General features: G+C 41.8%; 1 protein-coding gene across 1 annotated transcript in view; it reads right to left on the reverse strand.

Annotated features, from left to right (window-relative positions):
• Nucleotides 1–27255, reverse strand: part of SCFD2 (sec1 family domain containing 2) — a 323281-nt gene that overhangs the window by 2240 nt on the left and 293786 nt on the right. The window contains exons 6-8 of the mRNA XM_030563081.1: nt 23199–23344; nt 17670–17804; nt 6041–6160 (exon numbers count right to left, since the gene is read on the reverse strand). Coding sequence (XP_030418941.1) covers nt 6041–6160; nt 17670–17804; nt 23199–23344 — 401 coding nt within the window. The remainder of the gene's footprint in view (nt 1–6040; nt 6161–17669; nt 17805–23198; nt 23345–27255) is intronic.

The raw sequence follows: 27255 nt of genomic DNA on the forward strand, positions 1-27255 counted from the left end.
TACACAATATATATTTATATATGTTTTTTCTCCCCTAGATCCCTAACTAGATTTTATTAGCTACTAAATTCTCAATCCTGCAGATCTAATGGAGTGTCGGGCATTACTACCATTAGAGCCAATGGGACTACTGAATATAACAAGCACTACTCACAGCAGTGTTTGTAAGATCAGGCCCACATATTAAGTACAGGACAAACTGGAGGAGGGTTGTACCAGACTTAAAAATGAACTTGCTTTTTCAATGTAAGATTAAGGGTATCTAATTTAGAAAAATCCAAAAAAGTGAGGAGGCATAAATTATGGCAACTGTAATTTAAATGCCAACAACATTGAGTGTGCATGTACCTATTTTCTTTTAATAATTGATCAAATTGTGCACACTTTTCATCTGAGGTAAAAATCAACACGCATGAATATATTGTTATCTGGATATTCAAACACTGCAGGTGATTTAAAAAAAAGGTATTAAATTCCAAATACCCCAGATCTCAGTAGTACTACACTTAAGCCTCCCCTGCGCCACATTCTTTTCTTTTCTTTCATCCTCTCTTTAAATAATGAAAAGAATCTGGAGTTAAATTACTACACTTTCTTTTGTGCTAACAACCTCGTGTGCTTTCCCATACAAACTACAGCAAAATGACACGGATTATCTCTTCTATTTCCCATTGCTTAAGACCACCTCTGTAATTTGCTGGTGTCAAAGGCTGCACTTTCCTATTTATGTTGTGGAGGAATCAGAGTACAGTACAGTCTGTGCACTCCTCTTCCTATGTACTCAGCTTAATTCTAAGAAATATGAGGTGACATATTACTAATGTTTTTTGTCTATGAATCTACAGGCCAAACCACCACCACTCACAGATAAAAGCAATTTCATCTTCATAGTATTATCACTAAACTACCAGGGTAGATGTGCAACTGATAAAATGAGTCCACACAAACAAATGAGAGTGATGACTGTAACTTATTCTGATGTTAAGACACAATCTTGCCGTCTCCCAGCCATGCATATGGATATCAATAGTGGTTTCAGATGTGGATGAAGGAGAGCATATAGCCCTCTGTTTCTATGGAAAGCAGATGATCCAATCTTTTGTACAATTGCCCATAAAATAAATGTCCAAGCAAGTCTCTTTAGGAGGATAAATTTCCTTTGTAGATCCTCACCCATCTTAACATTTGTGCCCTTGTCTGTGACACTTCAATTGAGGGCTACATTTTGCCATGACAGCCACCATAAAGTGGCCAGAGGGTCATTCCACGATCCACTACACTGCAATGAGTAGCACCAGGGTAGACAAAGAGAAGGTGAGGAGAAGGTTTGTGTGAAAAATGAAGGAATTGTGAAACAGAAACTAAATTGGGAAATTAATCATCCCACAATGCAAACATCCCATGAGACGGTAACTGGTAATCTTGGATATCACCAGATATCTGGCTCGCAAGGAGGCACAAGAGGTTGAATGCACATGCTGTGAAGTTTCAGACTACACGGCTCAGGCAATATGATGCAAGCAGCAATACTAATGACAATGCAGTACAACACTGGGTGTAATCCCCTGGGCAAAACTTCCTTTGACTTCAGTGGGGCCAGGATTTCACCCAATATTTCAGATCCGCTAAAGAACACAAACATAATCATGGTTGCCAGGGGTGATAATTGCACTTCATAAATAACTATGCAGTTTTATAGCATTTAATGTAAGGCATGTTTGAGACCTCACAGAAATAATCTGGGCCAGCAGAAGTAAATCATTGGAACTGAATCTGTATAAACTGGGCATGTCTTTATATTTCTGTTTTCCTCTGTGTCATTGTTGCATCGTCATACAGTGGGAATATAGTAAACAAGGTGCAGGACACATGGATTGTCACATGTCAGCATGCTCTGCTGTAGACCAGATCTCTGGAGTCTGTGTGCACGTGAACATGAACCAATGTTGGTACATGTTCAAACATTTGTGGGTAGTGATGTGACACAGGGAAGGGATTAAAAAATCCACTTTTTCCTCTTTCCACCTCTTTAGTTTCTTTCTTTTTTTTTTTAAGTCATTCTCCTCTCTTGTTAGTTCAGCTGTTTCTGCCTCTTCGCAAGTTAGATGCCTCTGAAGTACCAATTCATTACACCTATGAGGTGGTATCTGCGAGGAAGCAGTAGGCAGAGCTATTCAGCTTCATCTGAAAACAAATGATGCCTGAAACACACTGTTCTCCTTTGTGTCTCACAATGAGAAGAGATGAACCAAATGTTCCCTATCTACACTAAAATATATATTTGCTTATGTGATAAAAACATATGTTTCCAATCTCCAGACTTAATTCTCATTTGCCTAAACTCCAAACAACTGCTGGAGCAATTGGTGGGGAAACCAATCTGCTGACAGGGTTGTCTGTTGTTGTTTTATAAATCTCTTTACTTTCACATCCACAGTGCAACTCTAGTTTAAAAGAAGTGCCAATAATTGGTGCAAATGTCAGTGTTTTGTTTAAGTGCAACGGAACAGGGAGGCCAATGTTTCATCTTGCCCTGATGTCTGAAACTGATCGCCTGAACATCAAAAAAACAGCTCTGTTAAACACTGGCTTGTGGTAGATGAATGCCTGACTCTTTGAAAAGAGAATAATCCCAAACAGGTGGCGCATATTCACAGCTGAACTCTAGAAATTCAGGTAAATCCAGCTAACTCAGACACTTTTATATGTGAGACTCGAACAACCATTTCTTTTCTTCCTTTTATCCCCCCTCAGGACTCTCCCCTAAAGCCCTTTAGTCCCTAATGTAACAATTTTATACAAAGGCAAGGGGTAGTAAAAGATGCGTCAACTCTAAATTCTTTGGGAATCTGCCTCAAAGGGTGACCTGCCACCAGGGTCAACCAAAGCAAAGCAGCACCAGATTCCATGTCACCACTGTCAAACCTCAATCCCTTTTAGAAAGTTAGCCAAAAGAATTCTTGCATAGTTTTACACCATCTCCCTCATTAACTCTGTGCTTATCTTTCAAGCTATATTAAAACATTTAGAGTCTGGATTAACTTGTCCATCAGTACCTCACAATTCAGTCCCTGTTCTGAATTGCAAGGAATTTGACTCACCGTGTTAAGGAGATAAGTGAGAAGCTAATTGGGGAGAAACATGTTATCAGATGAAAAAGTGCTCTTGGAAAGGGCATTTAATCTTATAAAGATATTGAGTTCTCAACTCAAAGATGCGGTTAAGGTGTGGAAAACATGCTATCAATCAGAGGCTGCTCTGCCTTGGTTGGCTCCATTTTGCTACAGACTTTAGCAAGAGCTGTATTTGCAGGAATTAAAACGAGAGTTTACATTCAGCCTTTGGAACAAGACATGTTTAATGACACAGGCACTGGTTATGAAGTGTTTCTTTGCAATCTCTTGCAGCTATAAGGATCACCTTCTGTGCCTGCTCCACCCAGGAGAAATCCAGCTGCTCCCATACACCTTCCTTCAAATTAACAATTATCAATATCTTAGGGCTTGGTTACACTCGGAACTTCAAAGCACTGCCGCAGGAGCGCTGCCGCGGCAGCGGTTTGAAGTGCGAGTGTGGTCGCAGCTCCAGTGCTGGGAGAGAGCTCTCCCAGCGCCGCAGGTACTCCAGCTCCTCATGGGGATTAGCTTGCAGCGCTGGGAGCCGCGCTCCCAGCGCTGGAGCACTGTTTACACTGGCGCTTTACAACGCTGTATCTTGCAGTGCTCAGGGGGGTGTTTTTTTCACACCCCTGAGTGAGAAAGTTGCAGCGCTGTAAAGCGCCAGTGTAGCCAAGGCCTTAGACCCTGCCAGATGTAACCCCTGCCCTCCCCACTCCACTGGAATGACAGTGAATGCAGCCAGGAGCTGCTGCAAGAGAATGAATGGGGCAGGGACCAGTCAGATGGACTTTTTGTCCCCTCCCCAAGAAACCCCACCACATGGAGCTACCTGCCCCCCCCAGGCAGTGTGCCCAGGAGCAGCAAACCTTCAGATAGTCCCTTCCCCTTAACTGACTGAGCCCAAAGTTATTTTGGAGGGTAGGCAGGGTCAATGAATGGCACCTTAGTGCCAGGGGCATCTGGACAGAAGAGAGGGGATGGGGCAGGGGAGGAGGTTGGTTTGGTGAGACAAACCTGGAGGGAATGCAAATACTATTTGACAGGTTGCCTGTGTGGTTGTTTATAGACTTTGTCTGTCTTGTTTATTCAGCTGTAAACTCTTTGAGATGGACCTCTTTGCGGGATAGGATGGGAGCCAGGTTGTCAACTTGAGCATAGCACACTGAACTGCAGGTGGGGGGGGGGGGGAGGAGAGGGGACACATTTTAACCTAGGAGGCTGGAGCAAACTCTTACAGAAAATGTCCAGGGATCTGAGGTCCATACAAAGCAGCTAGGATCTTGATTTTTAAGGCCTCATCCTGACTCTCAATCAGTAACAGAAAATAAATAATTTATCCAGTACAGAAGGATGAAAGGCTAAGTCAGGCCTGCAAGAATTCAACCCTGTTGGTGTAGGGAGTCACAGTAACTCAAACCTGACTGTGAGAAGGTGGAGCTGCTTGGGGCACCCTCCTGTGGCAGGTCATGGCATGACAAGTGTGTCTTAGTTTTCCATTAGAATGCACCCAGATTAAGGCACATTGTCTCTCTCAGCAACAAACTCAAACCCCTTTATTCATATAAAGTGCCATAGTCCCATCGTCATAAAGACAGTTCTCAAAACCTCAAAGTAAAACAAGGTTACAATACAGCAGCTCTTCAATCCCTGGGTCACCCCCCAGAGAGTCATTAACCACTCTGCCCCAGTCCGTTTAGCCTGTTACAGGGCTCCCCATTCTCCAGGCCTTCTACCCAATAGTTCCTAGATCCGTTTCTCTACCATGGGTTTTCTTCTGTAGTCCAAAGCCAGGTCTCCCACGACAGAATTCTGCTCAGTGTTCCATTCAGCCAGGCGTCCCTGCCCGACAGTCCTACCTCTGCTCAGGGCATGTCCCTCCAGGACCAACCGCTTGTTCTGGGATCAGCTTCCTGCAGCCTCCCAGGCTCACTGTAAGAGGACTTCCCACAGTGTTCCATTCAGCCAGACTCTGCCTGTGAGTTCTGCCTAAGGTGACCAGATGTCCCAATTTTATAGGGACAGTCCTGATATTTGGGGCTTATTCTCATATAGGCGCCTATTACCCCCCACACACTATCCCAATTTTTCATACTTGCTGTCTGGGCATCCTAGTCCTGCCTCTGCTCCTGGGATCCACACTCCAGGATCAACACTCTCCTTTTGGGCTTACTTTCCCCTAACCTTCTCTTCTTCCTAGGGGCTTCTGCACAAGCTCTCCTCTAACTCATCAGGGGTTCCCCAGCTTTGGCCAGTGTTCACCAACAACCATTTGCTCTACCTCATGGCTTTCTGTAACAGCTCGTGGCTGCTGACGCCGCCACCGCAAGGAACTCTCCTTTCCTCCTCAGGCAGCTCTCATCTGCTCTTCTCTGCCTCTCTCAGACAGCTCTGCCTCATCAGGTCTCTCTCTCATAGGGCCCAAGTGCCCTCTTTTAAGCCCAGTTAGGAGGCAGTTGAGCAGTCATAGGTGCACTGGTCTTTTCCCTTTTAAAGGGCCAGCATCACCCTGTGACATTGACACGTAAGCCTCCCCTTTCCACCTCGGAGGCCCCTAATCCCAGCCATTTTCTTTCTGGCTGAGGAGAACAGAACATTTTGGACAGTCATTACTGTTCCTCTTAGTGGCATCACTGCTTGCAGTTCAATTTATGTATGCAGATTCCCAAGCAAATGCTCATTCACAGAAAACTGCATGTGCAAATTCTGAGGTCCTATGGAACGATCTGGGCCTCACTGAATCTACTGCACACAACAAACTTTAAATAACTTGCATCTGAAAGCTGCTTGCCTGCAGATGTTTATTTATATGACATGGTACGTGTTTGATACCAGGGCAGTGTTCAACACTATAAAAAGCATTTTCTTTGTTACTCTTAATTTTCCTGGCTCAGATAGAAATCACAGTACTTAAGGTTTCATACCTGGATACCGGGTTTGTGTGCTGATATTAGGTCCCTCACCATTCTGACTTCAGAGACTGTCACTCCACCAACCATATAGAAGATCAGGAGAGGATGATCACTAGGGTGAGGACGACTCACCTATAAAACAATGGAAAGCATTATTCACATTGCTTCAGTTTATTCTGAAACTCGAGTACTCTTGACTACAAAGCCGAATGGGGCAGATGATCAATAACAATGTAATGGCTATTTATGACTGGTCAAGACAGAGTATTGAAGGATTAAGAGGAAACTCAGAAATGATTTTTTAAAATGCTAGTTTCTATGGAAGTTGGATAGAAAATTAAAGAGATGCTGGCAGGTTAAAAATCACTGGAACGATACTCAGGTGTGGCATATTCACAGGTCCCACTGAGGTCAAAGGGAGTTGTGTGTACTCAGCAGACCTGAGAATCAGGTCAATGATTTTCAATTAATCAAATGGGTTTACATATAATACCATATACAGGAAAAGCTTTGTTATTCAGCATATTGGGGAAATGGGGGTGCTGGTTAGTCAAAAATTTCAGTTAACTAAAGAGTTATACTTATCAATGGAGGGAGGGAGTTTGGGTGAGGGAGGGGGCTCAGGGCTGGGACTTGGGGCGCTGGAGGGGGCATGGGCTCTGGGAGGGAGTTTGGGTGCCGGAGGGGATGTGGGGCAAGGGGTTGGAACATGGGAGGGGTTTTGGGGTGCCAGATCTGGGAGATGCTCACCTCGGGCAGCTCCCTGCAAGTGGCAACATGTCCCTGCTGCTCCTAGGCAGAGGCACAGCCAGGCGCCTCTGCGCGCTGCCTCTGCCTGCAGGCGCTACCCCCACAGCTCCCATTGGCTGCAGTTCTAGGCCAATGGGAGCTGCAGAGCCAGTGCTTGGGGTGGGGCAGGGGCAATGTACAGAGCCCTGGTGGCCTTTCCTTCACCTAGGAGCATCAGGGACATGTCACCACTTGCAGGGAGCTGCCTGAGGTGAGCACTGCCTGGATCAGAAATCAGAGGTATCAGAAATGCCGTTTTATAGAGCTTTCTGGTTGGCAAACATAAGAACGGCCATACAGTGTCAGATCAAAGATCCAGTATCTGGTCTTCCGACAGTGGCCAATGCCAGGTGCAAATGAACAGGTAATCATGTAGGGATTCATTTCCTGTCTCTTATTCCTAGCTTCTCACAAACAGAGGCTAGGGACACCATCCCTGCCCATCCTTGCTAATAGCCATTGATGAACCTATCTTCCATGAATTTATCTAGTTCTTTTTTGAATTCTGTTATAGTCTTGGCCTTCACAACATCCTCTGGAAAAGAGTTCCACAGGCTGACTGTGCATTGTGTGAAGAAATACTTACTTCCTTGTTTGTTTTAAGCCTGCTGCCTATTACTTTCATTTGGTGGCAAGTATCAGAGGGGTAGCCGTGTTAGTCTGGATCTCTGAAAGCAGCAAAGAATCCTGTGGCACCTTATAGACTTACAGACGTTTTGGAGCATGAGCTTTCGTGGGTCAGAGCATGAAAGCTCATGCTCCAAAACGTCTGTTAGCCTATAAGATGCCACAGGATTCTTTGCTAATTTCATTTGGTGACCCCTAGTTCTTGTGTTATGAGAAGGAGTAAGTAACACTTCCTTATTTACTTTCTCCACACCAGTCATGATTTTATAGACCTCTATCATATTCCCCCCCATCGTCTCTTTTCCAAGCTGAAAAGTCCCAGTTTTAGTAATCTCTCCTCCTACAGAAGCCATTCCATACCTCTAATAATTTCTATTGCCCTTTTTTGAACCTTTTCCAATAACCAATATAAAGTGCCGGATAACACAGCTTTTACTGTTTTGTGAAATCTGAATTACAAACATCTAATGTGCTTTGTAGACCAATTACTCTTTGCAATACATCCAATGTAAACAGATTAGTCAGGTCTACTTTAATTTAAAACCAGTCTCCTGACAGTTTCATGTTGGTGCTCTCCTGCAGTAGAACAATGCTGCAATGTTTGGATTGCAACCTCTGTATGAGATGTTTAAGACCAAACAAAATACTGTTTTCATTTAAAAAAATAAATAAAACAATGCAAATATTGTCATTTTCATTTAACAAGCTCAATTAACTTGCTTATTTTGCTGTTTTCTAGAGTTATGTTTTGATAGAACGGTTCCATTGATATCGTCCTGGGTCAGACTCAGTAGATCCTTTGGACATGATGCCAGTGGAACCATCACAATCCCTCTTGTTATAACACCATGTCCCTACGCATGAGGCTCAAAACATTTGGCTCCGAGGACTGAGAACAGCTTAATTTGTTCTTTTCTTTATTCTTTTTGCCAGCATTCATTCTATAAAATGAAAGTAGCAATCTATGTTTGGGTGGAGCATGGTTCAATTTCCTTTTACCACCCACAGCATCTCTCTTTGATCCTGGTGGTTCCAGCTCCCCGGAGTACAGCTCCTCCTCTGTTCTTTATTGTGCCTGTCCTATATTTAGTCCTTGGGCAGTTTTTTGGCCAGCAGTCCAGTTCATGATCTCCCTTCTGGAGCTGACTGGCAGTCTTCAGAAGAGAAGGTTCCCTCTGTGGTTTTTCCCTTTGAAACCAGCAGGAAGTTTCCAAGCTCTCCAAGCAAACTGCCTTTGATAAAGCAGAGGTCTCGATCAAGTGCTGCTCACAGGTGCAGAGCTCTGGGGACTCTTCAGGAGTTTGAAATAGGGCAGATAATTGACATACAGCCAGTGCCTGAACACTGTGTGGATGTATATTGTTTGCTCTCCTAGCCTTCCCTCATTCATCTTCATTCTGCTGGCAGCAGGGACAAGTAAGGTTATCACATAGCCACGCATACCCCCCATTCAAGAACTGCATGCAGCTCCCTTCCAGTGAAATCCACAAACCACCATTAGGTCAATATAACTCCTTTTTAACCAGTACACGGGCTTTCCCTAATTTCCCAACGCTGTACAATGGCTGCATAAGATGTATTGTTAGCTTAATTAAAATACCAAATGCATTCTTATTACAAATACGGTGAGGAGTTCAAGTAAGGTCTAAAATAGTCCAGTAAAAAGTAGGCCAGATAGGATGATAAAATAGCTTAGGTGCTGGAGTATTACAGGGAGTTTACATGGGAGTTGCATGGGCAACTGCCACAAGCCTGAAGAACAAACTGTTCACAAAGATGGTAAACATGAATGTTGGCCAAAGCGCTTGTGCTAGGTAGGGTACTCCTATGCAGTGCAAGAACTATTTGCTTTAAGATGTCGGCCCAAAGGCTAACTGTGAACAAACTTTACATGGCTGCTTCCCACTTCCTAGGGTTATTTTAGTTGCCACACAGAACGAAGGTGCTGATCAAAGAGTTAGATTTGAAGAATTTAAACTTTAGATGTTCACCTCAGAATGTCCTCCATAGGAACTTTATCAAGTGACTAAGAAACTCATTGTAAACAATATAACATATAAATCTGGAAACTTATTATAAGGTTACCTAACGTAACCTTTCATGGGTATAGAAAGGGAGAAAATATTTGACAAATCATTTCCATTAGTCAAAATAAGCCTCTATCCAAACACATGGTTCATATATAAAATGTATTATTTTTCAGAAAACTGAAATTCAAACCACAAATTCCAGAAATGCATATTAAAAAATACCAATCATTAGGCATGCAAGCTCTAAATTAAATTAAAGTTGCCATGAAAAGGGTTTGGAATCTGTAATTTTATTACGCTATGCACAAGTGTTTTGGAGGAGGACAATACTTTGGGTACAAAATATTTGGCTTGTTAAGAATGTGGGTTTCTGCCAACATATTTCCATTTGATAATAAAACCACCCAAGGCTCTCTCTTTTGAAGAGGCTAGCTCCATGTGGCTAAACACAACTCAACTCTGTGTTACAGAAGAAGAATAAAAATGAACTATAACAAAAAGCAATACACATTCTGTCACGCTTCTACAACCTATGCCTAGTTAAAATGGGAGTTTTTTTTTTCCTTTCCCAAAATAGCACACACTTTTTACTAGTTTGTTTCACAAGGTTTACAAGTCCTCAAAATCTCATTTTTAATATGAATTGTCAAGGATCTCAAAATGTTTTGCAAATCACCTATAGAAATTCACTTCGAAACATCTTGATTTTGAAATTTTGCCCCAGTCTAAAAATCATTAGAAATTACCATGGCAACCATCTTTAGTAATTTAGATTGGTAGAGAGAAGACAGGAGAAGACAAGGTAATGCACAGAAAGTCTCCTCTCAGAGGCACATGCAGAGATGCATACTTGGTGAGATGGTGACAGAAGTGGCCAGGGACATGTGCACTTTGGCTCCACCTCCAGAAGTAGCGCAAGCATACATACCAGGCCCAGGTCCTGCAAATACCATGGACAAGTCGTATAGCTTTACACCACAAGTTTGGGCAGATAAAAGTATGAGAAACAAGACTGACACCGCAAGCATGACGGTTATGGTTGCTGGCATTATTGATATAACATGGCAGCAGAAAAGCCAGCCTATGTGCCACCAGGATTCTATAGTGTACCCAATACTCCTAAGAGTAGTATACTGTAACTACAAGGAGAATAAAATAAACATGCAAATCCCAGCATTAATGTAGTCAAATCACAGGTAAAGATGCCGGGCGAATCAGCTTCACTGTAGTCAGACTACACGTACGAGCATATTGTAAAACTACATCAACATAGCCAAGCTATCAAATAAATCTAGTGAAGGAGGAATCTTGGAGTTTGGATACTTATCTGAACCTACTGGTCATGAGGACCTTTGTCCCTACAATTGCCAGTCCTGGTATTTTCTCCTAGGGACTTTAGTGGTTGGAGTGCTTTCTCTTTGGTGTATTTTGGGGATCATCAGGAAGAGCCAATGCCCCTCAACAACACTTTATGGACCACATTAAATGGGAAGGCAAAGTAGGTTCCCAACTGCAGCAGGAAGTGGCTCAGTTGACAGGTTTGTTTTTACTAATTTAGAGGTCACAAAAATGCAGCAATTTCCTCTGAGAAAAATCAGTCAAAATGACTCTTCTAACCCAGGAGGGTCAGAGCTCAGACAACCAGGAAACTAGACCTAATATATCACTTCTGTGACCAATCACAACCAACCAACCCAGATCAAAATTGGAAAAAGTAAAATGGAAATGTGTCATAATCACTTTAAAATTAAAAAAAAAGAAAGTTTGCATTGAATTTTGTCAGAACATCCATCTAACAGATGATTTTCCATGAAATGAATTTTAATTATAAACATTTTACCCAGCTCTCTGTATAAGCATTTCTAATAATTTGTTCTTTTTTCTTCTTCATTGGGCTATACAGTATTCATCATCAGATACTCAACCAATGTGAATCAGCGCAGCTCCATTGACTTCAATGAACTTCAGATGAGGATCTGGACCAATGCCTTGGCTTGCACTGACAGTTATGCATCAACTAGCATGGTGGAAGAGTTAATTTTGGATCTGGATATCTGAATAGCTGAGCCTCTGGTCAGGAAAAACAGAAGGCTGACAGTTATCCTTCATGCCCATTGTCTGTTGATATAAAACATATGGGGCAGGCCCATTAAGAGATATTCTGGGATATATGTAAGCCAAGAGCCATTTTATTGTGCCAATGACATGGTTCTTCACACAGAATGAGGATAATTGAAGTGCCATTAAGAACTGATTAAACTGAAGTTATTGACCCTGATTACGCATCTACCCATAAACAGCAGCTACTATACCAAACAATATTCCAAGGTAAGAAAATATCATTAATAAATTAAATAGTTTTACACAACACACCATTACTATTCAAATGAGAACAGACCTCATGCTCTGGCAGGAAACAAAGTTCTTGGAATCAACTGCTGAAAAAAAAAAAAGCAACTCTCAGAGGCAATAATTTAACACCAAGAAATAAAAATGCAGAAAAGGTGGCTGTAGTGGTATAGAGCAGGCCTCTGCTGCACTCTCCCTCAAAACAAACCTGTTATTCTGTCAATCTAATAGTCTTGGGATGGAAGGCTTTTCTATCAGAGCAGCACAGAGGCAAGTTTTAGAACTAAATCAAAAAAGCTCACTCAGGCATCTGTGCAAAGGGACAAATCCCTGCCCTTCTCTGTGGTGTGGAGGTACCTCCTGCAGCCGAACTGGTATGGTTCTTCTGGATGTGTGGGAGGTGAGATTCGTGAGCCCATTTCCAAAGGGGATCCCTGTGTGCAGCTGTCCACAGAGGAGGATCCATCACAGCACAGATCCCCCGGACATTCCCCCTGACCATTCAGACAGGGGGCCTCTAACACTATGAAGGCTACTCCAGCCACTGTCCTTTGGCCTAGGAGAAGTCCTTCTCCCTCCTTTTTCCCAAAAGATACTCAACACCCAGCTGAGTAACTGGGCTGGGCATTAGGGATAGGACGTCCCCTTGAAAGCGGTGACTCATGAGATGGAGGGAGGAAAAATATTTTTGAATATCCCTAATAGGAAAAAAATGCATGAGGAGCTCAGTTCTGAAAAGACTATCTGTAGCCTTCTGGGCAGAACACGAGCAGAGGTGGACAGTAATGTGGGATTGTCAATGCAATGGAGAGAAAAACCCACCCCAAATGGCTAAAAGGGAAAAGCTCCTCTGTAGGAAGTTGTGGAGTGGTTTGGCAGTTAAGAGAATGTAAAGAATTGAGCTTTTTCCATCTCGCACTCCCTCATACCTGTCTTTAACCATCTCATTGGGGCTACACAGCCCATCAGAGTAACCCACTTGCACAGCTCTCTGGGAAGATATTCCCAAGTTCCAGGCCTTGGGAGTACAAGTTAGAATAAAGACAGCATCCATTTATTAGGGGAATCTCTCCTGCCCATGAATGAAGTAGGGACATAGCTGAGCACTGTTGTATAAAGCAATCGATATAAATGAAATGGGTCCTCTTTAAACCACCATTTGGTTTGGAGTACCACTAGAGAAGGAGGAATCTTGGACACAAAGGAACCCTTCCCTATCTCCTTGGCTGAACTCCAGAACAGACATGTCAGCTACAGATACAACTACTGGGTGAGTGGCATCTTTAATCTTCTCTGACTGAACAAATATTTAGCCAGGCAAGGGGATACACTGAGCATGGTAATATGTGACTGGGTCCTTCCCTGGCTGACTACTGTTGAGTCATCCAGCATGTTCAGCATGTCCCCAGATGTTACATTCCTAATGAACGCAATTAAGAAAGCAAGGTCACACATTCCTCTTTGGAAAGTAACTGTCCTAGGCAGATGTGAACTGAATGAAGAACTAGTCCCTTTGAGCGTGGCAGTATAGTCCAGGAGGGTGGTGTATTCTACTAGACATGGGCTAGGAGAGGCTGCTCTTGGCTGGACTCTTAACACATAACAACTCACCAAATGTAACCTTAATGATCAAACTCGATTTGTTTGAGTTGTCACACATTTAAGGGATAACACATTTCAGGCTGCTTGTGAAATAATCATGGAACGTGATAATTATGTAAAAAAGGGGAAATCTGTGAAACATCTCCTATGTGATGAATACAGATCACTGGCTGGCTCAGAATCTCTCACATTGTAATACAGCACCCTGCCAACTAGCCACAGGTCTAAACAACATGCAGAGGAGAAAATGTGAGGGAGGCGAAGACAGTTTTGTGTCCATGAAATATTCATACTTGCACATCTGTTATGCATTTATATTTGCTTTATATTACTAGCAGATTTACAGACATTTAAGGTAGTAAGTATATGTTGCTGAAAGACCATAAAAAGAAAACTTAAAAGCCTAGAATGACTCAAAGACAAGTGAAAACACTGACATAGACAACTTTTAAAGCCTTCATAATCTTTCTCACAGACAAGGAGAGAGTTTTGGGGGAAGAGGGAAGAGAGAAAATTAATGAATGTTATGTTTGTTTGTGTGTGTCCATTTGTCTGTTTAATTGTCCACTCAATACTACTTTTGCTACCCCAGATACATGTGCTTTCTGGAGGTTCACCCTTGCAAATGGCAAGCATTTCTTGCAAAGCTGTTGCTACCAAACTCATATACTATGTCATGGAATATATTCTCGGGGGCTCTGAGTGTCTCATTTCAAGGTCTGAGCAATTCCCCATTACTCACAACCTGCCACAGAAGAATAAATCCACAGTTTTGTTATATTTACACTGAGGTCCCAAAAGGCAGCATTTTTTTACATTCCCCAGAAATGTTCCACTTTTACTTTTGTATATCAATACATTTTCGTTCATCCCACTTAGTAGAGCAACACATTTCCAATATCCCTGAAATTGGTGGGGTTTGAACTAAGGCTCTCTCTCTGATCTGGAAACAAAAATTAGAACAGTCCCCTTAGATGGAAAAGAGGGTACCCAAACCTTGTTCTGAATTCCACTAATTGGGCTTCCCCAAAAAGAAGGGGCAAAACGGGGTGAGGGGTGGAGAAGAAAAAGAAAAGCAGAGGAGACAGAAATTGAAGAAAGGAAATAAACATGAGATAAGACAGAGAAAAGTGGCAAGATCTTCTTTTCACATATCCTTGCCCCTTTCTTCTTTTTCCACACTTTGTGAAAGTGGCCCCCCTCTGTTTGACAAGAGTGCAATCAGGAGACTGGAGGGTTAGCCTGGTAATTATATTGACCAATGATACGCTGATAAGTAATTTAGTTTCTTCATCGATGGGAACTTTTTAAGAACCATGACACAGTCAAGTAAATTTTAGAAAAACATAATTTTAACAAAATCCAGTCTAACTAACATGTACAGTAGTATTTCCTTACTCATCATAGCTGGTTCCCATATTTGGGTGCACATAAAAAGTGCTCTCCTTTGTAATTCACTTGCTTCATTCAGTCATGTCCTAGTAAAGTGTTTGTGACATCGTAATTTGTTATCATGGAAGAAAGTGTGATATGATATAAATGCTGAACTGTAACAGCACTCAGTGAGTCATGCAGGGGAGCATCTTGATTACACTGTCCTATTTGCCTGTAAAACGCCAGGCATATCTTGGTGTTGTGTAACTAACAATAATATCTTGGAGTCAAAGCAACTGCTTGCCCGCAGCCCTACCGACATGGGTGATTCCGGCATGAAGAGAGCTTTGTTGATACGGTGCATTTTGAAAGACTAACTGGTGGCAGGGTAGTGGTTCTTAAAACGTTGAGCAGACAGATGAAAAATGTCCAGAGCAACCAACAGAAGAGACCCTCGGTAGAACAACAGAGAATGATTCATGACAACTACTGAAAGAGTGAACACATGTATGATTACAAATCTCTTTTAGTATCTCACATTTTTTCAGAAAAAAAAAAACCAACATATTTCAGGAGATGTCAACTTAACTCCCTCCCTTTTCTACCATTTCTCAAGGATTTCACCTACTCTTTTCCCTCCCCAGCCCCATTAGTTAGTGCTCCCTCAACAAGTTACCTCTTGCCTTAAGCAATCCCTGGAAATTCACCATTATGTCAGTATGGAACAATGGGGCTCTGCGCAGGGTTTGCCTGCACAGGTCCAGCTGCAGGAGTGTGACCTGAGATCGTCCACTCTCTGGAGAAGAGACCAATTTTGGTATATGACTGTACAGAACCTAGCACAATGCAACCTCGACTTAGATGGCATATAGGTGCTAGTGTAATAACAACAACAATTGGGTAGACCTAGCAACTGGTCAATGTTGAAAATGGCTCTATCTGAATGTTATACTTTCTGGAGACCACACATGTTTTTAGAAAAACTAATTTATGTTAAAAAAGAATAAGGAGTACTCGTGGCACCTTAGAGACTAACAAATTTATTAAGCTCAAATAAATTTGTTAGTCTCTAATGTGCCACAAGTACCCCTCGTTCTTTTTGCTGATACAGCTACCACTCTGAAACCTGCAATTTATGTTCGTGCTTCAAAAATAAAAAAAAATAAACAAGCAAATAAAATCAATAAATGCAGGTGTAAATTACAGGGAAATCTCCAGTAAATAAAACCCAATCATCATGTGTGCACAAGCTCGTTTATACACTTTGATAGTGGAACGTCTTTCTTTCTTGGAGTTACAGCATGGATTGTTTTTCAGAAATCACACAGGTGTAGTAAGATCTTTCAGAGGCAAAGAACTGTGGGTCAGTTTTTAGGTCTTCCAACCCTGACAGCGTATCTTTATACTAGGGCTGTCGATTAATCACAGTTAACTCACATGATTAACTAAAAAAATTAAATCGTGATTAAAAATTAATTGCACTATTAAACAATAAAATACCAATTGAAATTTATTAAATATTTTTGGATGTTCTTCTACATTTTCAAATATATTGATTTCTATTACAACACAGAATACAACGTGTACAGTGGTCACTTTATATTATTTTTATTACAAATATTTGCACTGTAAAAATGATAAATAAAAGAAATAGTGTTTTTCACTTCACCTCATACAAGTACTGTAGTGCAATCTCTTTATCGTGAAAGTGAAAATTTACAAATGTAGATTTTTTTTGTTTCATAACTGCACTCAAAAACAAAACATTTTAAAACTTTAGCGCCTACAAGTCCACTCAGTCCTACTTCTTGTTCAGCCAATCACTAAGACAAAGAAGTTTGTTTACATTTACGGGAGATAATGCTGCGTGCTTCTTATTTACAATGTCACCTGAAAGTGAGAACAGGCATTCACATGGTACTTTTGTAGCTGGGGTTGCAAGATATTTATGTACCAGATATGCTAAACAGACTCCAATACCACCGCTCTCTTGTACTTAATCATAAATGCCTAAGAAAGAGAACAGATCACATAGAACACATCCTCCCTAACCACAACACCCTCACTAGCGCTCCCTTCCTTTGGGAGTCCTTGGAAACCATCTGCATTTAGGAAGGTAAGCAAGGTCCCCTGCCTCACCCAGGCTTCTGCAGGTTGGGTTACCCCTTCCTCATCTTGAGCTGGAGAAATATGGCCCACAGAAGAGCAGCTCTTGCCTCTTTTATAACTTTGTCCCCTTTGTCAGGTGACATCCTCCTCAGCTCCCCGAGTGATCACAGCCTCCTGCCTGCTGCCTTTGTTGCCAAGATGGCCTCTCCATGGCTAAATAGTTCTCTGGGTTGGGAGCCAGTATATTGTTTAGAGTTATTCCATTTTGATAGGAGAGCGCTTAATGTCAATGGTCCTCTCTTGTTATTCTTTTGCCACTAGCCTTTTGAATTTCAGCCCAGCATGGAAGCAACAGACAACGGAGAAGGCAAAAGGCTGCGCTTTCAAAATGGAGCTGTTACAGCGTGATCAAGATACATACAGGAAGTTCATAATTCAGCATCTGCTTTTCTAACAGTTTTTAAAACTGAAATAAATACACATGTATAATAATATAAATAGACACATAGTTATATCTCTCCATATAGATATATACACCTATGTACACACATATGTATATGTATTACTGGAATAATTAGGTCTTCATTTTCTTGAGCATTAATCTCACCCAGTTATTACAATGACGAAGGCAAATACAGTAGTGTACCACTTCCTGGGCAGCTAGTGGAAGTGATACACAACCATAAATAATAGCAATGGCTGAGATGTTAAACTATGGACAGATGCAGATTTTATATATGAACTTGGGATGGTTGCTTTACCTTCATGAACATGCTGAATCCAGTTTTCAGGAGATCAGTGAGGCCTGCAGATAGGTGCTCAATATCAACAGAGTCAGGTCGATCAGAATTGAATATCTCCTCCACCACCTGCTTCAGTAATGGCTTGTAAGTGGCCTGCAAAAGTAGAACATGTGCTGAAAATAAAATGGTCTGTACTTGTGGCTAGTTGCTTTTCTTAGCATTTCATTTCCTTTAAAGGAAACAAAAGCTTTTGTCACAGAATGGAAACTGATTGGACACATTTACAAGGTTGAAGCAACAATTGTATTTGCAACACTACATAGCAATGATATGCACAGGATTCTCATCTAATTGAAAAGACAGGTAAATGCAGTATTTATCTAGGCGCTGTGTGTACTCCATGTGTAAAGGGAGGCAAGAAAAAAATGTGTGAAGATTCTTGTGGGAGAAGATGTCAAGCTGCCAGTCGTGGCCGTTACAATTAGCAGAGTAGAGGGTCATACAGAGAGGGCGGCGAACTGTCACCATACCTGTAAGTTATCTCGAATCCAGAAGGCATAATTACAAGGGGACATGTGGCTTTGTTGAACACTTAAACAGAAATGAGTACTATGATTTGTTTGAGTTAATTGAGTGTGTTTGAAACAGGCTGTCCTGGCAGCTAGAGAAGGGCATATCATGTAAAGTGTGAAATAATAATTCAGTCCCTACTCCCAGACCAGGAAGAGCTATAGGAGGAATGATCATGCACCTCTAGCTCTCTCTCTCTGCAGAGGCAGCCACTCCTGCTCCCTAGCTACATAGGAGAACGGGGACAGATTAAGACAATCTGGGGCCTTAGGTTCATAATGACATGCAGCCTCCTGTGGTCCTGTCCTCCCAGTCCAACCCTCCATTTGGAGGGATGGTGGCAGGACCAGGGGCCCCTTTCCCCTGAAGGTGTTGCAGTAGGAGCCCCCATCCCTTTGGATGCAGCAGAGGTGACAGCACAGGTCACCTGTCCCACAGAGAGTCAGGGGGCAGTAGAGGGAACCCACGTACTTCCCCTGGCAGTCAGTTACTTAGGTGGGCATGTTTGCCACACACAAAGGACTGCTCAACACCTAAATCTTAGATCAACCTAGCTATGTTGCTCATGTGAAATTCATACCCGTGAGAGCCATAGTTAAGCTATGGCTATGGGGGGAGGGATAGCTCAGTGGTTTTGAGCATTGGCCTACTAAACTCAATCCTTGAGGGGGCCATTTAGGGAGCTGGGGCAAAATCAGCACTTGGGCCTGCTAGTGAAGGCAGGGAGCTGGACTCAATGACCTTTCAGGGTCCCTTGCAGTTCTATGAGATAGGTATTTCTCCATATATCATTTTTAATCTGACCTAAGCCCCGGTGTGGATATTGCTAGGTTGCAGAAAAATTCTTCCATTGACCTAGCTACTGCCTCTTGGAGAGGTATATTTATTATATTGACAGGACAATCTCTTCCATCACTGTAGTAAGCATCTACACTACAGCACTACAGTGGTGCAGCTGCAGCTGCACTCCTGCAGTGTTTCTAGTGTAGACTTACACAGAGTCTTCTGTTTGTGTGGTGTTGGCAGAACCCCCTGGAGTTAGTGAGTCTTGGAGTGAACACTCTGCTGAGAACTTAGAGCTGTTCACATCCCTCAGAGCTATTATTTCAGGCTGTCTGCAAACTCACTGGTTTTCTTCACAAACATGATGGCTAAAAACTTAGTTTTGTTTTTCTAAATGAAAGCTGAGATTCTGATGTAGTTTCCCACGTGGGGAAAAGAAGGGAAAGACCCCTTCATCCCTGTTGTCTTCAGGATGTGGCTAGCTGGTTCCCTTCCCAGAACTTTAGGGTTAGTTGAATGGCATGTCCTCACTGAAAACTGGTCTGTGCTGCCTGTCCCTGCCCCCAGAAGCACATGGAAGCACTCCTCTTGCTCCTGCTAAGCTACATCTTTAACTCCTATGGTCTAGGACACACAAGGTGACATTGGACCAATGGGAAATCCTGTCTGTTGGCCAAGCTTCTAGCACACTCTGGGACGGTCTGAATGTCCAAGTGTTACGGGGTCAGTACAGGTGGAGTATTTAAAGATGTAAATCACTTCCTGTTCCCCCGAAGATACTAATTTAAATGTAGGGTGCAGTGAGCCTATTGGTCATCCCTTGAAAAAGACAGAAAGAGGAAGGGGTTTGCTAACTGCCTTTGAAGATCCAGGATAAGTCCAGCAAACTACCCCAATGGTCTGAGATTACAGGGATCCTCCACTAGAAGGAAGAGAAGTGATCTTCAGCAGAGGTGGTGGGGGAAGCACTCAGACTCAGATCTGATATTTAGAGGTCTGAGTATCAGAGCCCTCTGAATATGAATATTATCCAAACATTAAAACACAAATACCGCCCACACTCTGTAAACACACCCTCAACCATTTTGAGACATTGCGTCTGATTTTCCTTACACCAACAAGATGAGAGGAGTGGTATTTTTTGTGACATGGACAGCTGTCAATTAGTGAATGGACTGAGATCACAAATTCTTTGCATAGTACACCAAATAGCTATTAGGTGATAACTTTCAGTGTCTATCAACCTGGGCTGACTTTGAACTGGTGATCTAGAGATGAAAGGGTCTATATTCCATTACCAATGGCTTGAGCCATCCAGCATAAAACTCCACGTAATATCAACTTAAAGCCACAAATGAGCAATAGAAATGCATTAAAAATGAAAAATTTGGAGCAGAGATCAAAACCAAAGTTAACCAGAAACCTATTATATGAAATAGAGGATAGATATCATCTGAATGCCTTCATAGATGAATACTTAACATCTAAGATTTTCAAAGGTGACTAATGAGTTTGGGAAGAGCTGGTCAAAATATTTTTGAATCTTCTTTCCAGCAAAAAAATGCCATTTTGTGAAAACCAAAATGTTTCATGGAGCGTACCAACTTCCAGGAAAATTTCCCTGTGAAGGTTTCTCAGGTTCAAGATGGCACTACTCAAGAGATCCACCCCTGAATTGCCAATGGTTCATGGAGAGGAGAGGGCACTTACCTGGAATGTGGGATACACAGGTTCAAGATCCCACTCTGCCTGATTTAGAGCAGTGACTTGAACCTAGGTCTCCCACTTCCCAGATGAGTTCCCTAGCTACCAGGACACCAGCTATTCCTGGGCCACCCAAAAAATGAGAGCCATGAAATCACTAGTCATTTTTTAAAATCTTGGCCACAATATTTACAATGCTTTTCAAAATATAATGTAATCTCCTTCAATTCCTACATTAGACTGACAATAACAAAAAACTTATATCCTAATGCCTACATTAAGATCCTGTCTGGAGATTTGACACTGCTAACATTTTTTTTGTATAAAACCGTGTTTAAACACAGCTTTTGCTAGGAAGATGCTAACAAGTGGACCATATAGACAGACCAGGTTACCAAAAATTGTGTAAGTAACCAGAATGAGAAATGACAGGAACAGAGCAGCAGTTACAAGAACAGGCAGAGCAGAAACATTTGTTGTGCAATCCTGTGACACATGTAACCATGAGGATAACTGATAGGCTAACTTTACATAAACACTCATTAGCCTGTTTAATACAGGACATTTGTGGTGATAAGAAAAGTTCTCTTTAAAGTTTCCTAGTAACTCTGTTAGCAACAGTATATTTTGGGATATGAACTCAATCAGAATAACTGCCCCAAAACATATCAATGCTGATAAAATGTCTATGAAATATCAAGAACCCTGCATAGGTGTTAACACACTTTCAGATCTCAGTATAGACATGGCCCCTGGCAGGATGGGCTGAAGACTGGAGACTTTATCTGTACATAATAGAGATTAAACTAGGGTTTTTAAGGCTAGGCTCCTGGCCCAAGGAGCCATAGGCTGGGCTCTGTTTGGTGGCTTAATCAAACGTGAGGCGGTAAACAATAGTCTTATCCAGAGAAGAGTATAATGCTCCAGTAGCCACTCAACTCCTCCTACCAGTTCATGTTTTTGTCCCACCTGGAAATGCAGTGTCTCCTGATTCCCTGCAGTGGGCGTCTCCTCTCTGACTGACAGGCACTGGGAGCAATATATACAGAAATGCGCACCCCTATTACATCACTCCTTAGTGGCAGCTCTGAAAAATCCCTCTACTCAGAAAACCCACAGCGCCCCAACTCATAAAACAGTAACTTTTGTTCTTTTCCATTTAAAAGGAGAGGGACCCTGGGTCCCTGCAACTCTCTCTCTTTGTAGCAGCTGTAGCATGGCAGTAACTGACTAAATACAGGGGGAAAGGACTTGGGATCCATCCACGGAGGGATGCTTGACAGAAAAGGAGAGCTTGTTTGTATATGTCCCAGCCACCCCAAAGATCCTGACCACAGTGAATCTGCAGATCTCTTCCTAATCTCCTTCTTCATGATCAGCTAGCACAGTACATAGCTAGGTTAGGCAGCTGTAAGGAATTAATGGATCCTTTACCTCCATAAAAGGTGTTCCAGGATTTGGCCCTAAATGAGTAGAAGTGGGTTAAAACCAAAGAACATACTCATGCTAGCTACATTTCTAGGAAACTTTCAGAAGTACTTATTTTATCATGCTGAGTATTCTGCACAGAGCTACCTAATGAATATTTTGATTATATTTGCTATAATCAGCCATCATTCTGGTCATAAGTGCCAGAAGATGTCAGGATTAGGTTTTCTGTTTTGACAGCCATTGCAATTGCTGCGGGATCTGTGTCACGCTTTCACTTGCCTCTCCTACAGTTCTTCTACTGTACGGCCTCTTCAGCAATGTTGTGTAAAAGCCAAATTTCCATTGCTACATAGCATTGTTTGACTTACCACTAGATTAAGTTTATCCATTTGTTGGTGTGCAGTACACTGAAGTTTCAAAGGAGTCTTTCTGGCTAAAGACCAGGGACAAGCTTAATGGTCTTTTAAAATCTGAAATTACTACATGTGCTTTCCATGTGGCAAATGTCCATTTCAAACTGAAGAAGTTTTGTAATTTAGGTTGGGGGTGGGGCGGAAACTACCTTTGGTCAGGATCATCTATGCTACAAGAAAATCACACTACTTTTACTAAACAGAAGCTGTATTATCAGGCAATTTTTACAGCAAGACCCTTGCAATTGTGGAAATCTGAGAAAAAATACTTTGAAACACAGTCCCATGTAGGTACCTAGACATAATTTCAATATACAGTAGTGGATTCTGGTCCTGTGTAGTCATATGAAATGTATACAATATCACTACATCATTGTTAAACAAATACTGAAGCCCTTACTCAGGCAAATTCCCACTGAAATCCAATGAAGTCAAGGGAAGTTTGCTTGAGTCGGGACTAACTAAGGACCTCAGGAGGCTGCTGCTGCTGAGGTCAATTCTCAAACCTATTTCCAAAAACATTCCTTGGGGTTGCAGAATATGTTTTGTATTCATACACAAGTAAATTAGTCACATCTGTGAAACTGTAATTTTGACCATATGCTAGAACAACATAACACAGATGGAAAAAGGATTATCTACTTACCTGACAGGTATTGCTTCCTGGGACATACACAGAATTAAACTGTTTCATGTGCATTCGAGCTCTTGTAACTTCCCTGAGGGACTTAAAGATATTGTCCACTGCAACCGTAGCCTTCTGAAACGTCAGTTGAAGAGACGATTCACAGTCTGAAACAATACAGAAACACATGGCCGTGTGAACAAAGGTCTTTCCATATTTTGATAATGAGCAGTGGGAAAAGGATGATGAGGAAGAAATTTTAAATTAGTTCATAATATTTTTAGACTTTAGAAAATCAACATGTATATACAACATACTCCCAGCATAGAACAGCTCGGTAAAGCAGTCACAAATCCTAGAGAGTAAACAAAGCCAACAATGGATGAGTTACATGTGCATCTTGGATAATGAAACAATTTAACAGCAATACCATAAATTCTGTTTGCTACAGTAGGCAGAAAAGGTAGTTATGCTCCTAGATCTTTAAGGAATAGAACCCTGTTAAAGAGGGCACCTTCATTTTTCAGTCTGCTCATTGTGACACAATCGTGCACGGAAGTTTACTCACAACATAGTACCTGAACCTTTGCCTGCAGTCCAGTGACCAAGAAGCCATTTCCGAGCTGTGTAGAACTGAATCACTTAATGACAAGTATTCTGAATTGTCAAGGAAGATGCAGTATTATCCAAAAGGAGATATGTTCCTCACTAATTCATAATTACTATAATTTTTTTAAATTTATTTGCTGAGAGCAGCTCAACCTAAGATGTGAATGTTAATTTTCATTGAGGCCTTACTTTTTAACCCAATTCTCTCCACTGGGTGCAGGCACAAAGGAGTTGATGGTCAAGTGATTTCTCCAAGCCATATCCAGTTGGAAGCCCAGGACTTAGTAAGGAAGGATTCTAGTCCTTGGCTCTACTCACCACACCATCTGACCCATATCACAAAAAAGAATGGGAACAGCACTTCCTAAACTTAAATGGCTCAAGTTAGAGAATTACTGGACAATTCATTGTTTATATTGAGATGCTTGTTGTTCCTGCCAACTGTCTGCACAACTCTCTCCCTGCCTAGTTTTCTGCTCTCATTTCTTCATCATTCTCCCCACTGCCTCTAATAGTAAAGGATAAAGAGAGTGTAAGACAAACCCCCACTCTCATCCTCACAAATAATTTACCACTGGGGACACAGGATGCATTCTGTTTTGCTGGTTTACATCCTGATTCTGTTGGACTGATCCACATGGGCAGGCCCTTACATCTGCCTGCAATTCCACTGGCATAAGTGGGGCTTCCTCTAGGCATGAAAGACTGCCTACATGTATCAGTATGCAGGAATGGTGTCTTGGGATGGTGTCCTGTAACAATGCTTAATCAATACTAAAGACTTTGGTTTTCCATGAATAGAATAATGGCCAAATGTTTCTACGAAGCAAACAAAGACAACAAGAAAAGCAAAACTTTGTAGATTTAAAGAGATGCCTAACTAAGCCCTTTGGAATCATCACCTGTCAAACCATCAATGAAACACAAATCTCTGTATTCTGCAGAGCAAATATTAAGAACTTTACAGTGCTGAAAATATTCCTACAAGATTATTATTAGGTATTGGGACTGAAGTAACAGGTTCTTTATTTGTCCAAATACTAGCTCAAAAAGAATTTGGGTCAGATCCACAGCTGGTATAAGGGCAACACTCCATTGGATTTTCATTTGTGCTACAGCTGAGGATCTGGCTTTCTAACTATTCATAGCCATTATGTGGTCTAGTAATGCACTGGGACTGGGAGCCAGAAACTCCTACATTCTAACCCCATCACTGACACTCAGATGTCCTTGGGCAAGTCACTTGAAATCTAGTCAATTTTTAAAAAGTGAGAGAAAAGTTGTTTCAGGTACTGTGTTTGTTCAAGTCCCTCTGCAAACTATTGTGCTTTTACAATAATCGTTTCCTGTTTTTAAAACATGCTTCTCTCTCTCTTGTTGCTATGTGAACAATCTGCACAACCACAGAAACTAATTTAGGCCCTAATCCTTCAACTGACAAGTGTACCTGCTTCCTACCAATGACAGGCCAGGGTACCCCAATCCTTCAGACAATTATATATGTCCACATCTTTACTCACATCTTTACTCACATGAGCAGTCCCATAGACATCAGTCTACTCCTCTGGGTAAAGTTAAGCATGTGTGTGTTTGTAGGAATGGAGCCTGATTCTATAGTGAAACTACCAAATACATAAAATTGTGCTACTGAATGCACAAAGTAAATAAACTGGGGGGAAAAAGTTTTTGCTCTAATATCTGTCAGCTGTAGTAAGTTTTAATGTTATTTCTAACAATAGTAGCTAAACAAATTCAGATAGATTTTAAATTGACAATGTCCTTTAAATCTCTGTCTTGTTTTCCCAGTGAGTAAAATGAGGATCCTAATACTTCAGTGGGGTACTCAAAATGTATCTGCCTTGATGGGGGTGGTCCCTCTCTCTCTGCTATATTAAATTCCATAAGAGCCAAGCTCTCTCTTGGTATGTAAACACTAGAAGTAAGCTTTTTCTGACTAGCACAAGTTATTTTTCCTTTGTAGAAAGTGCTTTCTTCAACCCTTTAGGAGAAGAAAGCCATTGCTTTTGGCCAAAACACATCTGGAATGTTTTCTTTTGCTAGTGAACCACAGCACTCTTTGTTAAGCAAGGTCAGGCAAAGCAAAACCACATGAGGCAAAGTTTGTTGCTTTGGCTTTGGACATTTTCCTTTTTTGGGGGAGGGAGGAGAGTTATTTTTTGTCATTTAAAAGTCCATTGTCATGTTCTTACAGTTATTTTTCTCATTAGCAGAGACTACTCTGTATACAATTTCTTCCTTCTTCCATTGACAGCTTTTTTACTTAAAAAACGAACTTCAGATCAGAATTTTTAAACTTTCCACCCTCCACTTCTTCTGAAATGTCACTGAGGCCCATTGCCTTGAACTCTGTGCAGTCATTTATGCCTATGCAAAGTGGGCATGAAATGCTACCACAAGTGTCTGTGAGTGCAGAGTTCTTATTTGGCAACATATTACAGCTCCATTGCTGGTGTGCGAATTACTGTACTGGGGAAAGGCAGCGAGAATCAGGACCTGTATGTATACGGTGCCACAGGATAGGGACTCCATATAGATACTGTGATAAAGTTCCTCCTCTACCTTGGTGGGTCCTGCGCTTATTGGCAGATTTGCACACCTTAGTGATCTTCCCCTCTGGTGGAACCCACAGTCTGGGCCAACTCCTCCTGTATCTGATCAGGAGTTGGGAGGTTTGGGGGGAACCTGGGCCCGTCCTCTAATCTGGGTTCCAGCCCAGGGCCCTGTGGATTGCAGCTGTCTATAGTGTCTCCTGTAACAGCTGCGTCACAGCTACAACTCCCTGCGCTACTTCCCCATGGCCTCCTCCAAACACCTTCTTTATTCTCACCACAGAACTTTCCTCCTGGTGTCTGATAACGCCTGTAGTCCTTAGTCCTCCAGCAGCTCTCACTTTCAGCTCCTTGTTCCTCTTGCTCCCAGCTCCTCACATGCCATCCACAAACTGAAGTGAGCTCCTTTTTAAACCCAGGTGCCTTGATTAGCCTGTCTTGATTGGCTGCAGGTGTTCTAATCAGCCTGTCTGCCTTAATTGGTTCTAGCAGCTTCCTGATTACTCCAGTGCAGCCCCTGCTCTGGTCACTCAGGGAACAGAAAATTACTCATCCAGTGACCAGTATATTTGCCCTCTACCAGAGTCCTGTACCACACTGGCCTGGGTCTGTCACATAACACTAAGATAGTCGCAAACACTAGCAATTATCATTTTGTGTTCTTTTGCTTTTATTGAATCTTCTATTTTCATATATCTTAGCCACAGTTCTCTTTGTTTATTTATTTATTTTTATTTGAGCCTGGTGATTGTTTGGTTGTTATTCTCTCTGCATTTGGCACATAATCACAGCAGGTCTTGTTTTGCTTTCTTTGTTGAGATTAACTTGTTGTTAATGCATTTCTTGATTAACTGCATGCCCTTTAATTACTTGACTAACTACCATCTTATTTATAAACA

The sequence above is a fragment of the Gopherus evgoodei genome, chromosome 5 (genome assembly GCF_007399415.2).
Source record: "Gopherus evgoodei ecotype Sinaloan lineage chromosome 5, rGopEvg1_v1.p, whole genome shotgun sequence".
Classification (NCBI taxonomy): domain Eukaryota; kingdom Metazoa; phylum Chordata; order Testudines; family Testudinidae; genus Gopherus; species Gopherus evgoodei.